Source organism: Heliconius melpomene, chromosome 19, assembly GCF_056956725.1.
Source record: "Heliconius melpomene rosina isolate 202511_hmr_F chromosome 19, ASM5695672v1, whole genome shotgun sequence".
Taxonomy (NCBI): Eukaryota; Metazoa; Arthropoda; class Insecta; order Lepidoptera; family Nymphalidae; genus Heliconius; species Heliconius melpomene.
Genome location: NC_140407.1, coordinates 4,634,244 through 4,650,591, shown reverse-complemented (window position 1 = coordinate 4,650,591; position 16,348 = coordinate 4,634,244). Strand labels below are relative to the sequence as shown.

At 35.7% G+C, this 16,348-nt stretch overlaps 1 protein-coding gene across 1 annotated transcript in view; it reads right to left on the bottom strand.

The window, feature by feature from the left end:
- LOC146528435 (ABC transporter G family member 23-like) overlaps nt 1–16,348 on the bottom strand; it is a 58,284-nt gene that overhangs the window by 30,642 nt on the left and 11,294 nt on the right. Inside the window, exons 2-4 of the mRNA XM_085203542.1 lie at nt 9,050–9,215; nt 8,178–8,337; nt 6,877–7,139 (exon numbers count right to left, since the gene is read on the bottom strand). Of these exons, the coding sequence (XP_085059668.1) occupies nt 6,877–7,139; nt 8,178–8,337; nt 9,050–9,165 (539 nt within the window). The 5' untranslated portion in view covers nt 9,166–9,215. The remainder of the gene's footprint in view (nt 1–6,876; nt 7,140–8,177; nt 8,338–9,049; nt 9,216–16,348) is intronic.

Here is a 16,348-nt window from a genome sequence, read left to right as displayed (position 1 = left end):
GAATCTAGTGAAATAGTTTGTGCAATATAAGGATAATAATATAATTTTAGCTATATATTACAGTGTATGTTTTATTTTTACCAATATTTTTCTTTAGAGTTTCGTACGTTCTTTATAGGTATATTGAAAAAAATATATATATCACAATGAGTGCATACATCCTCAAATTTAACTTATTCAACATGTAATTTCTTAGGGAACCCTCGCTGCGCAAGCCCGACTCACCCTTGGCCCGTTTTGAGGGTTCCGTACCTTTTAAGGAAAAAGGAATCCTTATAAGATTACTTTGTTGTCCGTCTGTCTGTCTATCTGGTTGTCAAGTGCCTTTATCTCAGGAATGCTTGAAGATTTATCAGATGAAAGGGCTCAGGCTAAGCTAAGCTTCAATTTCAGAAAAAGCTCGAGACTTCAGCAATCCTCCCTTACCCGGTTTTTTTAAATTTTAATTTAACCTTAATTTGGTTGTTGAAAATAATTTTTGTTGCCGGTTGTCGGAAAAATGGCAAAATATTTTAAATGTTTAAAATGGAATATTGCTACACTCCGTTCTCCATTCTCCCAGCAACAGAATTTTTTGGAATATCTTAGCTAAACAGAGGGATGGAAGGTTCAAGGTTCCACCACCATAAAAATATATTATTATACCATTGATTTATATTCAGAGGTCAATTGGCTCATTATATATCACAGTTAACGATTTACATAAGAGGCTTAAAACATTAACGTGATAAATAAATTGTAATACATACATAATATTATTTACATATTGGATTTTTTTATGGTAAATAATCGAATTTGAACTTACTCATTAAAATTTAATGCCGTGTTCTCCAAAGTAAGTAGATTAATATAAAAAGGTTTTATGATTACAATTACCATACCAGGCTGAGCAGGTAAAGAGAATAGAGTACCGTAAACGTAAATTACTTATTTTTTATTATTATTAAAATAAAAATTTAAAAAATATCAAAATATCTATATATTGCGATTTATGCGGACATTGATAATAAGAGCATCACCTCCAGTTTATAGTAACACTTATATATGTTTGATTGGACGCTCTAATCTCAGGAATTATTGGTGTGATTTGTAAATTACTCTTTGCTTTGGATAGGACAATTATCGAGGAAGGTGATAGGTCTTAGATATCATTTAGTTACGTTTAACCACGCGGTTGAAGCCACATGCTAAAAGCTAGTCATATGTATTTCGATGTAAACAGAGAAAACATAGTGACACTACCCTATTCTCGATTCAACCCTCCGTCCACCCTCTTTCAGACACTACATATTATTTCATATATTTTTCAGTTTCTGTTAAGCACCGAACATCCTCTGTAAAAAAAGCAACCTGCCTTATTATTCTTCGGATGTCAGTTTAAAGAAATATGTACATTTATTTTTAATGTATTTAACTACGAATTTTTATTTTATATTTTAAAGTCCTAGTTGTCCTAGTGAGATATCCAAGGTGCAAATGTCAGGACATTTAAGCGATTTTCTTGGTCAAAAATAAAAATAAAATTGTCCTAATGTTATTTGTATTGGTTTTGTAAATAAAATAAATAAATAAAGTAATTATCATTAATGTAAACTTTTTCTTTATCTTAATATAATAAAGGATTTTTTATATTATTCTCATTCTATTGTATCGGGCAAGGTTAAAATTTTTGCTATTAATTAAGAAACAGCAAAAAATCTACAGAATAGTGTGTTATTTCAAATGAGATATATTTTTTATTAAATATAATAATTATAATGATTGTATATAAAATTTTTGTATTTCTTGCTATTATTAACATTAATGAATATGTCAAAGAGAGACGTTAAGAACAGTCGACTCTATAGACGGATATACAGTGTATTCGCGAGCTCAAATTAATTATATGAGCATACAATTTTATTTATATTTTATAAACATTATTAGAGAGGAGATAAAGCTATGTAATATAGAATCAAGATAAATTTAAATGTAGAAATAACACCTAAGAATACGCTTTTATCGTGCAATGCTATAAGTGCTTTAGAATGTGCTAGGAGTCGTAGGAAATCAAATGAGGTTAAACTCGAGTGCTTTGCTAGTTACCGCTGAAGAGAACCACCATTCAAGTCCTAGCTCCATCAACAAACCACCTCAATAAACTATAGTATTGTATTGTCACCTAAGCTACGTATAACTAACTGCCAAGAGTGCCAAGTCTTGTGATGATACAATTACAAATTTTCAGTTTCTAACTCCACCAGAGTTGAAATTAGACGAAATCTACCAGTATTACTGACACTACTGACACATTTAATAGTCCCTATAGTTCTTAAATTTATTATGTTATTTATTATTGCTAAATAATCCATCTAAGTAATCCAGAGGATGTCCTGACTAATATCTGTCCGATATTTGTTTGTGGGCATACGGGTACGCGACCCCGGATCCTCGAGCCGCCATTCTTACATCCTCATCCAGTCCGTAAGAATGGTGTCCTAACTCCCCCCCTCCTTCCCTTAGCTCCCTCCTTCTACCTATCCTACCCCTCTATTTTCCTCTCCCTTCCTCGGTTTTTCCCCACAAAGGGGTTTTGGAGGTCAGACGGCAGTCGCTCCATTTAAAAACCGCCAACCGCCACTTATATGGACCGACAAAACAACAGACTGGGTACGGCTAGGGCGTCGCCGCAAAACGACGCGCAGGCACATCGCCCTACACCTGCGACAAGTGGGCAAGGGCTACCGTGTCATGTACGGGCACGGCTAAAGACGCTAGTACCCAGAAGGAAACTCCGCTTTGCAACGTGGAATATTGGCTCTCTGACCGGACGATGCAGGGAACTCGCAGATGTACTCATGAGACGTCGGGTCCAGTGTGCCTTCCTCCAGGAAACATGCTGGAAGGGCAATAAGTCCCGTAACATCGGACAGGGTTACCGGCTTATATACACTGGGTCACCTTCGGGTAGAAACGGTGTAGCGGTAGTGCTTTCTGAAGAGCTTCAGAATGGGCTCCTTGAAGTTGACCGTCGCTCCGACCGCTTGATGCAAGTGAGGGTACTGATTGAGGGCGTCATCACAAACTTAATCAGTGCCTATGCTCCCCAGGCGGGATGTAGCGCGGCCGAAAAGGAGACATTCTGGGAGCAGTATGAAGGGGTGCTACTTGCTGTGCCGTGTACCGAAGTGGTCTTAGTTGGGGGGGACTTGAACGGGCACGTCGGTAGGGCTGCTGAACCGTATGAGCGTGTTCACGGGGGTTTTGGGCATGGTCTTCGCAATGCAGAGGGAGAAAACATTCTAAGAACCTGTATTGCGTCTGATCTGGCCGTCGTGAATACGTTCTTCCAAAAGAATTCTCAGCACCTTATCACGTATAAGTGCGGGTCCCACTCAACTCAAATAGACTACTTATTGACCAGACGGTGTCATATGGGCAGGGTAACTAACTGTAAGGTCATTCCAGGCGAAAGCCTAACAGCCCAACATCGTCTTCTTGTCATGGACTTTAACGTCACTCCGAAGAAGAAAGTAGCCGAGAAACGTAGGCCTCGGATCAAGTGGTGGTTGCTGAATGGACCGATGCAGACCGACTTCCTGGCAGAGGTGAAAAGTCATAATCTTTCGACTAACACCGAGACTGCTCAGGACGCTTGGGATCGGGCTCAGTCGGCAATCATTGCGGCAGGCAGGCGAGTTCTTGGTGTTTCTAGGGGAGGACGTGTCATCGACAAGGAGACATGGTGGTGGAATGACGAGGTCCAGGAGGCGACTCGTGAAAAGAAGGCTGCCTTTAAGAAGTGGCAGGAATCCAACTCTCCTGAAGACAGACTGGAGTACACAGTAGCTAAACGTGCCAGTAAAAGAGCTGTAGCCAGAGCCCGCAGTGAGAGTTTGTCACCATTGTATGATAAACTTGAAACTGTGGAGGGGCAGAAGCTCATTTACAAACTGGCACGTTCCCGGGATAAAGTGACGCAAGATATTGCAAAATGTCTTTGCGTCAGAGATTCCCAGGGCACGCTGCTCTGTAATCATGACTCTGTGAAGGAGAGATGGAGAAGCTACTTCCAGGAGTTGCTGAATACTCAGCACCCATGCAGTCTTCATCACGACCCACCGCCCAACCTCGGACTTATTGCCCCAATAACCCTTGACGAAACACGTAATTGCCTTCGACGCATGAAGAACGGAAAAGCGGTGGGACCTGACGACATCCCGATCGAAGCGTGGAAATCGTTGGGCTCTCTTGGTGTGCTCATGCTTACTGACCTTTTTAACCATATCTTGAACACTGGTAAGATGCCGCATCAGTGGCGGCTTAGCTTTATTACCCCTATTTACAAGGGAAGGGGCAGTGTCCAAGATTGTGGTAGTTATAGGGGCATTAAGCTTATGAGTCATACCATGAAGCTCTTCGAGCGCATGATCGACCTCAGGCTCCGCTGAGAGTGCACTGTCTCTGAGTCTCAATATGGATTTCAGCCAGGATCGGGCACCATGGACGCCATTTTCGCCCTCAGAACTTTGATGGAGGCATACAGGGAAAAAAGGAGAGCTCTGCACGTGGCTTTTTTAGATCTGCAGAAGGCCTTTGACTGTGTGCCTCGTCAGTGTATCTGGTGGGCATTGCGATCCAAAGGGATCCCTGAGGCCTATATTGAGATTATCAGAGGCATGTACCACGATTCCGCTTCTATGGTTAGGACTGCTGTTGGCGACACTAGACCCTTCCCGATTACAGTGGGGGTTCACCAGGGCTCGGCTCTTAGTCCGTTCTTGTTCAATGTAGTGCTTGATACTGTCTCGGCTCACATCCAGGACCAGCCTCCATGGCTGATGATGTATGCCGACGACATAGCACTCATTGCCGAGAACCGACTGACGCTGGAGCGTAAAGTGAACCTCTGGAAGGGTACGCTTGAGAACGGCGGTCTTAAACTAAATGTGTCGAAGACAGAGTACATGGCCTGCGGGAGCCGGGACTCGAGCACCATCCTTATAGGTCCTGAGCCAGCCGTTAAGTCGGAGAAGTTCAGGTACCTTGGATCCGTTATGCACGAGTCTGGAGGCATCGACCACGATGTCCATGGCCGGATAAGCGCTGCCTGGGCCAAATGGCGGGAGGTCACTGGTGTGGTCTGCGACCGCAGAATACCGCCCAAGCTCAAGGGGCTGATATACAAGAGCATCGTCCGACCGGTTCTTTTATACGGCAGCGAATGTTGGCCAGCACTATCTCGGCACACTCTGGAGCTTCACGTCACGGAAATGAAGATGCTGAGGTGGATGTGTGGCGTAACGCGGTCTGACCGCATACGCAACACATTCATTCGAGGTAGTCTTGGGGTCCGTGACGTAGCGGATAAGCTCCAAGAGCGTCGCTTGAGATGGTTTGGCCACGTTACGCGCCGGCCTAAGAACTATGTCGGACGCAAGTGCCTTGCTATACTAGTTCCTGGGGCGCGACCTCCCGGACGCCCAAGGAAGCGCTGGTTGGATGTCGTGATGCAGGACATGAGAGCCAATGGTCTAACCACCGAGGATGCAAAAGATCGTGCAAAGTGGAGTAGGGTAAGTAGGAAGGCAGACCCTGGTAATAGCCGGGATTAATGCCAGGAAGAAGAAGAAGATTTATTATTGCTAAATGATATAACAAGTATCATCATATTATTTTTTTACTATGAAACGTGTTAGGCTATTTTAAGATAAGAAAATGTTTTATATTCATACATATCTACGTATACTAAATTTACATTTTTCTTTCCATAGATGTTTGATAAATTTGATTTAATTAAGAGACTTAATATATGTGTTTATGTACCTACATATATATAAAATGTCGTTCCGACTGACTGTAACGCATCAGATTGTGAGTTCGATTCCTCGAGGAAAAAAAATTTCCAATATTTTCATTTCCTCGCTCTAGTAGCGAAGCAAACCACGGTGTAGAATTTCGCCACTGAAAACACAATGCCTCCAGAATTCGGCGGAGAGTGACGAACGAAATGTTTTGATGAGAACCAAGTGTCTCAACACTAGGTCCCCAGATTCTCACTGTGTATTCTGATTTGACGTTAAAAAAAAAATAGACATAGAACATTATTTCTATTTTTCATTTAATTACTGTAATAGGCGGTGAAACCAGTGAACTAAAAATCTGTTAAATACAACTCTTTCCCTGGGTGGGAATGAAACCTATAACTATGGTATATATTATATATACCATAGCATTCGAGAGATATCTAAGAACTCAATTTCAATGACAATAAGTAATTTTCCCATAATTAATAAATTATTTATATAATTAATTTTAAACTGGTACCTTCAAACAGTCGTTCGTGCATCGACTATAATTTTATTCATTACTGAACGAATGAATTTAAATCTATTTTTTTACATTTTACAATCGAAACTTCCTTGCAAAATATAAGGGTAGACCGCCAAGGGGTTCTAGTAGTAAGTATATTTTGGACTTAAATGTACTTAGATATATTTTAAGTCAAGACTAAAGCTATGCACCTACTTACGAGTATATCTAATATTATTTCCATAGCAAGTTTTTTCATAGACTTGTCAAAAAAGTACCTACTGCGTATATAACATTACAGGTTACGAATTTTAAAATAATTAATGTGAGAAACTATAAATTATTTGCCAATTTATTGTATAATACAACCAAATATGAAAAATAAAATATAAAATCATTGTTACCATAGCATACAACTACTTGAGTAAAAAATGGACTTATTTATTATTCCTAACAGAGAAACCAGAAAGAACGGAGCACCTAAAGCGACGATTTCTGCATACTTCTTTCGGCTCCACTATTATTACCCTCTCTATACATGCCTTACTTTGTTAGTTACATAAATAAATTAACTAAAAAACTTACCGCTCTCGTAAAACAGGGTCCAGTCCAACAGTAGGTTCATCCAGGATTAATAACTCCGGGTCATGTACCAGAGCCGCAGCCAATGACACTCGTCGTTGCTGACCTCCAGATAATGTCTTAATCAGTCTTCCTCCACTAGGAAGTTCCAACAAATTGGACAAGAATTCGAATTTTTCTGTCATTTTCTTATTTTTCATACCATATATTCTTCCGAAGTAATATATCGCGTCTCGTACTGTGAATTCACCGACGAGAGCAATGTCCTACGAAGAAATTGTATAAATTAGATTTTTTATAGATTTTTAATATCGATATATTCGATTATTTAAATATTAATTGTTATATAATATATTAAATATTCATTATAATATATAATAAAAAGATAGAAATAAATCCATTTAATATTTGATTCGCCCGAGTGGAAATCGAACCCACAATCGTCACATTTACCCTACACCTTGGCGGCCTCGACCTCTGTTTATGATTCAGTTTATAAATTATATGAATCATCTTATGGTAATTACCTACTTCGAATCTATTTATATGATTATTTTATATGTACTTCTAAGCATAAAAAATAAGATATGTACATATATTATTTTTACGAAGTTTTAATAAGCCTATATTATCATTATAAAAGCGCGGAAATGGAAAGCCTGTATCAATAAATTTTATCACTCTACTACATTGTCCTTATAAATGTCTATCACATAATTTATACTTAAATCTTTTTAAGCATATGTATACCGCACGTAGACAAAGGGAATCTGGAAAAGGAACCTAGAGTAACACATTACGTTCCCATTTATACACTTCCTTTCACCACTTTTCGTGGAATTCTTGAGGTTTTGCGTATTGAGAAATATTGTAAATATAATATGTATCATAACCAAAATAGCCAAATGATAATTAAAGGTGAACAACTTTCAAAAGTACTAAGTACAATATTATTTATACATTGTTAAGTTAAAAAACTTTATGGTTTAATTGAATAAACTATTAATTACTGGACATAAAACTCATTTTTATTATGTATTTTAGCTTTTAACAAAAAACACCGTCATCGAAGCTGTCAGTTTTTATTATTTTGAGAAAAAGCTACCAGTGATGCTGTGCCTAGATTGTGACAGTTGTAGATTCGATTCCCACTCAGATGAATTTATTTTCTTAATTAAAAAAAAAAATCAGGATCAGAACATCAAAAATCAGATCAGGATCGAACCCACAACCGTCGCGTTACAATCACACCTTTATTACAAGCACACCATAACATACAATTTCATAAAATGTAGATAAGGTACCTGTGGCATATATCCAACTCTTGGTCCTGGTACACCGCTGCCCTTTTCTCCAGGTTTGCCCCCGAGGACCCATACTTCTCCACTATCAAGCTTTCGTCTACCAACTATGCAAGACAGGAGTGTTGTCTTTCCACAACCTGAAGGACCGAGGAGGCCGTATCTGCAAGAATAGATAAGATTATTTATTTGCTTAGTATTATTTCAGTGTATTTACGGAAAATTGTTTGGTTTTATTTGCTTTTTTTATTTGTCAAGTGTGAATCGGACTCTCCTGTCAAAGGGTACCAATTTCATGATTGTAGGTCAACGGAAAATACAACTTGTTTGTCTTGTCAAAAGTTGACAAATTTGCGGTCGTTTAGATTTATTTTGTATGAAGCGAACAACAAATAAATAGCTAACATATAGCTGGTTAGACAGAGGGAAACTAGTGTCAAAACACTTCATTCCCCACTCTCCGACCAATTTTCAAGACATAGCGTGTTGAGTGACGGATGTCAACACCACTATTTGCCTCATCACAAGATCGAGGAAATAAAAATAATTCATTCGCCTCAGTGGAAATCGACCTCACGACCGTTGCATTTACAGTCAGACACTGCAACTGGCGCAACAATAAGTCAACTCTTTGTGATTAAAATTAAGAATTCTGAAGTCTATACAATATATAGTACACTAGATGAGTTGTGGCCGCCCTGAAGTTAGATTTTCTGAACTTTTGCGCAATGTACGCTAGGGAAGGAATAATGAAAACTTAGAAAAATCCTACTTTTAAATGTATGCAGCCAACTACATCTATCTTCAAGGCGGCCACGACTCGTCAACCGTACTGTACATTGAACAAGCCTTTAAAATTATTTAATTCAACTTACATAATACCCTTCTCGACGGTCATGTCCAAGTACTCGAGGACCGGCTTGAAGTCAGGTTTGTCTTGCCTCCCATAGTACTTGCACGCACGTTTCACTACTACCGCGGGGGTGGACATCTTGATCTTTTAATGTCGATCTGATCTAATTATTCATTGTTTTGTTTGTCCTGTAACAATGGAATGTTATATTAATAACAATATATTCATTACATAAGATATTTTTTGCTGTTAAAAGAAGGGCATTGTTATGTTTTCATGTTTCTTCTTCACAGTTTTCTTCTTTTTTAAGGAAAAAGACCTATAAAAATACTAAAATAATATTCTTATATATTTTATGCAAGATAAAGCGCGTAGTTGAGTTTAGCAACACAATAAATACTAAGAGGTAACATAATGTAAAGACACTATGTTTCACATTTTCCGCCGAACTCTGGAGGAATAGCATGTTGAGTGGCGGAACTTAACGTCTCGTTTTGTCTCGACACCAGAGTGAAAAAATTAAAATATTAGATATTTAATTTTCTCGAGTGAGAATCGAACCTACAACCTCTCGCGTTCACAATCATACGCTTGTGCCCCTGCGCAATTACCTTCAAAATGAACTTCAGTTTCTTACATTTTATTTCATAGTTACATAGTTACAAGTCGACGTAATAAAAGCGTGTTAATATAAATATTTTAATTATAAATATGTAATTTTAATTTTCAATTTCCTTGAGAAGAATTTAAGTAGGTAGTAAGATACTTAAGATAAAAAATCAAGGTTTTATCTATTGTATTGTATTGTATTGTATTGTATAATTAATGAGTTTAAGCTTAATTAACCGACTCCTCTTATAATATATTATTATCATTAACAATGTAGCGTTACATGTGTTTACGTTTTCAAATGGATTCTATGGATTCATTGGATTCGATATAGCTTAAAGGATTTTTTTATTCTTCTTTGTTTGTAGCTGTATTCCTCTACTGCAAGATAGGTAGAGGGAACCTATAAATCTAGTGCTAAGATACTTCATTCCCTTTAATATACATGCATTCGCCACTTTCCGCTGAACTCGTGAAGCAGAGCATCAGCATCAAAACATAAAATATTTTATTTCCACGAGTGGGAATCGATCCCACATTCACGTCTGTGCCACGACTGCCTCTAGCATATACTATTAATATATATCATAAATGTAAATGTTGTCTATTAAATTATGTCATACAAATTTAAACATAAAATTATATCAACATACGAAGAATCTTCAACATAACATAACATAACATAACATAATTCAAATAGATATGCGAAACTCTACAGAAACGGGGTCGCACGGAACCTGTTCACATTCAGTGGCCCACAAAGCTGTCTTCATACATTTGTTGTTGTTAAACATACATACATACGTATGAGATTATCCAATTCTTTTATAAGAGGAGGTAAGATTTTTTTAATTTATGTGTTTTTTTTTAATAAAATAAAAAAAATAAAAAGTTTACTCAGATTTGATACATGATTTAAATCTATTTGAAATTATGAATAACCTCGGAATCATTTTAACACTATTCTCCAAATATACCGTAAAATGCTACTAATATTATATATGTGAAAGTTAGTTACATTGGATGGATAATGCCGATTTCACGAAAAATTACTGAACTTATTTAGATAAAGCTTTACATTAATATATATATTTTATATAATTTAGTTATAATATACCAATTAATTTAAGCAGGTGAAGTCGCGAGTTGCAAGCTAGTATATATAATTTATTGTTACATAGTAAATAATTAATATATTGAAGAGAAAATAACTAATGGACGTATGCAAATCCATCATAGTTTTTGTATTAATATACAAAATGTTTCAAAGTAAACGTCGTTAGTCATTACGGCTGTTATTTGTATTCATATAAGGATAATAATTAAACGTTAATTGATGATTGATGATTGTGTGTGATCTAGCTTGATATATAAGAAGATTATTTAAATAGGTACTGTTCCCTAAAATACTTTTAAATAGATTTTTTATTATATAGTTACATTTTAATTCATTCAAGTGGGAATCGAATTTATAATCGTCGTTTACAGTCACGCGCCTCTAGATTTGTATTATCAATGAAATATACATTTTTTAAATTATTAATTGGGCATGGAAAGTAATTGTGCCTTATAACTATAATTTGTATACGCATCTCCTAAAATTTGCAAGCCTCAATATATCTTAACAGATTAGGGTAAAATTCCATGATATATATATATATATTTTATAGAAAAAAATAGGCTAAGCTTAACCCCCATTCGGAAAATGATTAAAAACAAGCGTGGCGTTAAACTCCGTGCTGAAATTCGGTCCAAAACGAAAAACGTATATAAACACTACTTTCTCTCCGCTTATCTTTTTCATTAATTATTATTTTATTAATTAAAACTATAAAACAAATGGTTTATTGATCTAAAATCTTAACTATGAGGTTCCATTAAGGTCGTCCGCCACTTGCGCCGCTGACGTAACGTAAGGTTAGCACACTGTTCCGGTCATCCGATAGCACGTAATGGTTGCGTCAATATCTTGTCCATTGGTGTCGCCTAAATGATTCATTTTATATATATTTCGATATAAAAATCTCGATCTCGAGTTCCTCTCTTTCTTTGGATACGTAGTGTCAAGATACTCCGTTCTTTACTGTTGTATTAGATAGCAGTACACTGTGTAGTATTTTTTAAGCTTTATGCTGTATCCCACAGGCAGCGGGGTAGATAGAGTGTACCTGGAAACTTTAAGATATTCTGTTCCTATTAAGACACTTCCGTTCCCCAATTTCCTCCAAATTGTCAAGGCACAACTGTAACGTTTACTCCGACGTACAGCCTCAGCTCTAGATATATTGCGAAATGTAAGTAAAAATAGAAAAAAAATATTTAAAAATTGCATATAAAATAATATTTTATAACCATAAATAAATATTATTACAAAATAATAATTACAAGTGGTCGCAGAAAGTATGTCGAACAGATAGGTATTTCCGACACAAACTCGTTTGCGAGCTTTCTTTGCGAACGAACATTTGTATTGTGGTATACTTAGGCGTCTTCGCAAATACTAGGTTTACGTTTATTTGTAAACACGTTTTTTTTTCAGCTTCACGCTGTATCCCGCATGTAGTAGGGTAGGTAGAGGAAGCCTAGTGTTAAGAAACTCCGCTTTCCACTTTCCGCAGAATTTTAGAGGCATTGTATTTTTTCTTTCAGTGGCGGAACTCTCTGCTTTTTGCCTCGACACCAGAACGAAGAAATGAAAATATTAAATATTTCGATCCCCACTCGAGGATCGAGCCCACAACGTTTATATACACGTTTATATAATCATAGCTGATATGGAGTTATCTGATTTAAAGTTTATGTTTTTCTTTTTTAATTCACAGTTTATATCGCATATAGCGATGGAGGTAAAGTGAACCTAAATGAAGGCAGAATGAACGTAGTGTTAAGACATTTTGTTCTCCGCTTTGCTATTTTCAAAATTACCAGAGAGAATCAGTGTTAAACACATCTTTGTCGACTTTCCACCAACTGATTTAAATATAATCTAGTATAGAAGTATAGATTGACCTATAAATATAATGATTACAGTTACTTCAAACGAAAGAGTCATTTCACTACTCCGCCACTCTACAAATTCAGTGGAGAGTGGTTAGCGAAAGTGCCTTAATGGAAATAGAGTGTAATATTAGGTTCCCTGGGTCCCTCGGTCTACCCTCCATGTGTGGGATTCAAAGTGAACTATTATTATATAGTTTATTGAAATCTTATCGAACGATATATAAATTATTAAAATTTTTATTTCCTAATTATACTTACTTACTTTATCTGTAGGTACTTACTGCTATTTAATTATTAAGCTCATTTTAAATAAACTTTCGATAAAGGGAAGGTTGCAAATAATAATTATTCTAGCACAACAACATTGTTTCAAGGCTTATTCTTTGTACATTCAAGTCTCTTTTATAATTTATACAGATTTTATAACTATCTATATTAAATTACAATTAAATTCACTTCCTCTACCTCATATTTGTATAACTGACCTCCATTAGTTGCTTAAAAACACGTGAATTCTTGTTACTTATAAATTATACTATCTAGAAATAGTAAACTTGTGTTTGTTATTGAGGTGTCAATAATATAAAAAATATATACGAGTACATACATTTATCTATTTATTTATTTATAGAACTTTCAACTAAATTAACTATATAAAAATTAAAAAAACATTATGGGGTCATTTTTGCAACTGCCTGCAAAATTGGTGAGGATATATATTTGTTCCGATAACTGCTAAACTGATTTGCCAGAATTCTGACAGAATGCTCATACAGAATAACATATAGGCTACGATTTATATAAAGATTTTGTTTAATTCGGCTATAATATAACAGTAAGCCACCCGAATTCGAGACATGGTGTGTTGACCATATCCCACATTAAAACTACTAATAAATTATAGGCCATTTAAAAGACTGGACTCTTTTAAAAGTCTAAAACATATTCTCACAATATTATAACAATATGTTTTAGTAAAAACAATAAATCTACGTTTTCCTGAAGTCATTCGATGTCTAAGATCAATGCACCTAACGGCCTAGCTACAGTTAAGTTCATGGTAGGCTAACTGAGCTATTCTTAGAACACTTGGGTAAGTACAGAACAACTATTGAGTACAAGCTAATGTTAAAATCCTATACGTTGTCATATTATCACTAATAATTGTAATTATCGGTTTCACTATAATATAATACGCGCGATGGTGAACACGCTATCTTGAAAATTGGGGTCTAATCTGTGAAAATTGGGGGTAAAGTAGGGAACGAAGAGCAAGATAAAATGCCAAGATTCCATGAATCAGTAAAATTTAGTAAAATGACTATTAGTCCTTTTACAATAATTCATATCACCTATTTAGTTTGTTAATTGTTTTCAAATTGCAATCACGGACGCGCGTCACTATACCATTTTAATAACACTCCTTATATTTTATAATAATGATGGCTGAATGTCAATGCAAATTCCAATTAAGTATTAAGTTATATTTTGTTATATCAAGTTTTAATATTATTAATAAATCTTTTTAAAAACATTTTTTCTTCATATGGGCTATGCAAAAAATTATAATCCACCATATTGTTGCAGCGGCCATAGTAGATTAACAATATCGATTATATTATGTTATTCTAACTCAATCGGACACTAGAAAGTAACTCAAATTAGAGTTCAAATTAAGATACACTAACACATATACTAACATTGCAAGTTAAATAAAAGCTTGTAATAAATTTATAAATCATATACAACGCTGTCTCTTTAATTACGGTGGGCAACGAAAAACTGAGAGTTTTGACACTAGGTCCAATGCCTACCCTGCTATATATGCGATAAAGCGTGAAGGTATAATAATATTTAATAAAACGACTGTAAACAGCGATTATACTTATAACTTAAACAAAAAACAGTGCCGTAAGCTAAAGAAGGGACATGAGAAACGCACGGCGTAGAGCTCTCACTCAAAACGTTTCAAATTCTCGAGAAAGGAGAAAAAAGGCTTGGGGCAAAAGCGTGATTGTAAACGTTACAAGTTATGGGTTTGATTCCCACTCGAGGAAACTAAATATTTACTATTTTCATTTCTTCCGCCATTCAAGACACGAATGTCTTCAGAATTCGTTGGAAGGTGCGGAACGGAAGTGTCTTAATGGAAGGGAAGGTCTTAACACTATGTTCCCAGGTTCCCTCTGGCTACCCTGCTATGTGCATGTCACAGCGTTAACACTAGAATCTATAAAAAAAACCTTTCGGCCGCTATGGTTCGTAAATAAAATTTTGTACGTGTGGAATTTTGAGCTACTAACATTAGTTATTCTATACACGTATAAGGAATATGTTTTACAGAATAATAAACTGATAAAAAATGTATGCATATGTATGTATGCATAGACCAGGCCAGCCAGAGTTTGGGAATTCCAAGTCTTCGTTAAGAGTAAGTTTAACATTTTATATTATGAATTATTATTTTTAAAAAATCTTACATTTTAATAAGGGAGTCGTGGTGTACACGACGGTTGTGGGTTCGATTCCCACTTGAGGAAATAAAATATTTATTTACGTTTATATTTCCATTTCTTCGCTGTGGAATTTCGTCGCGTTCTTCTGCCACTCAACACGTAATGCCTCCAGAATTCGGCAGAAAGTGGGGAACGGAGTGTCCTAACACTAAGTTCCGTCTGCCTACCCTGCTGTGTGCGGGATACAGCGTGAAGCTGATGTTTTAACAAAGTAACAAAATCGGAGTAAACTAAATGAATTTTATGTAAAACTTTCTATGAACAGTAACACTGACATGCAAACTTGTGTACCGTAAAAGAGAGAATGCATCGTTCCCATAAACTTTCTTGCATTTAATTAAAACTTTATTTTCTAACTTTTAATGGCCTAACTTTTTATATATTTTTTTAATAATTGAAAAGTATTTTTTACATTATATATTTATAACGTCCCTGTATAACGTCAAGATGAAAGAAACTTTCATGAATAAAAACAATGTCATCTGCGTGTCATCAGAATTGTAGTCGTAACCTTGACTAAGTATGACACTATATGTGTATTTATGCCATTATTGTATTGACAGAGCTAAAGACAACTGTTGAATGACAAACTAGCAAAAAACTTATTCTTTATATTTCAGAAATGAAAAATAATAACAGTAAATTATTGTCCCGAGTAGGGAAACAACGACCATCTTCCATAGACAAAGTCAAGTTATTTACATTTTATTAGAAAATTCATATAATATATTAAAAAAATATGTTTGTTAATATTAAATTATGCAATTAACAATCCTGTCTTATCAGTAACAAAGTACAAGGTTAGCTAAGGTAGGTTAGTACCGTTATCCGTTGAGAAATTGAAATGAGGTTATTATGTCGACGGTCTGTAGTCGGTAGTAACGTGTTCAAAACATAGAAAGTGCTTAGTAAAAGTAATTGTATTTGAATGTTATGTACGACTGACTACTAGTAAAGGAGAAATATATTATTTAAAGGATGTATTACTTTTTAAAAGTTTTTACATAGAGCCGGTGGCTTTTTGACTACCTTATAAAACCTAACAGTAATTGAAGTTAATAAATTTATTTTTTCACTGTTCTTACGATAAAATTATTGTATTCCGTCGTAGCGCAGGGACAAAAAGGTGTGACTGTAACACGGCGGCTGTAGGTTCAATCCCCACTAGAGGAAATTATTACTTAATTTCTTCGCAA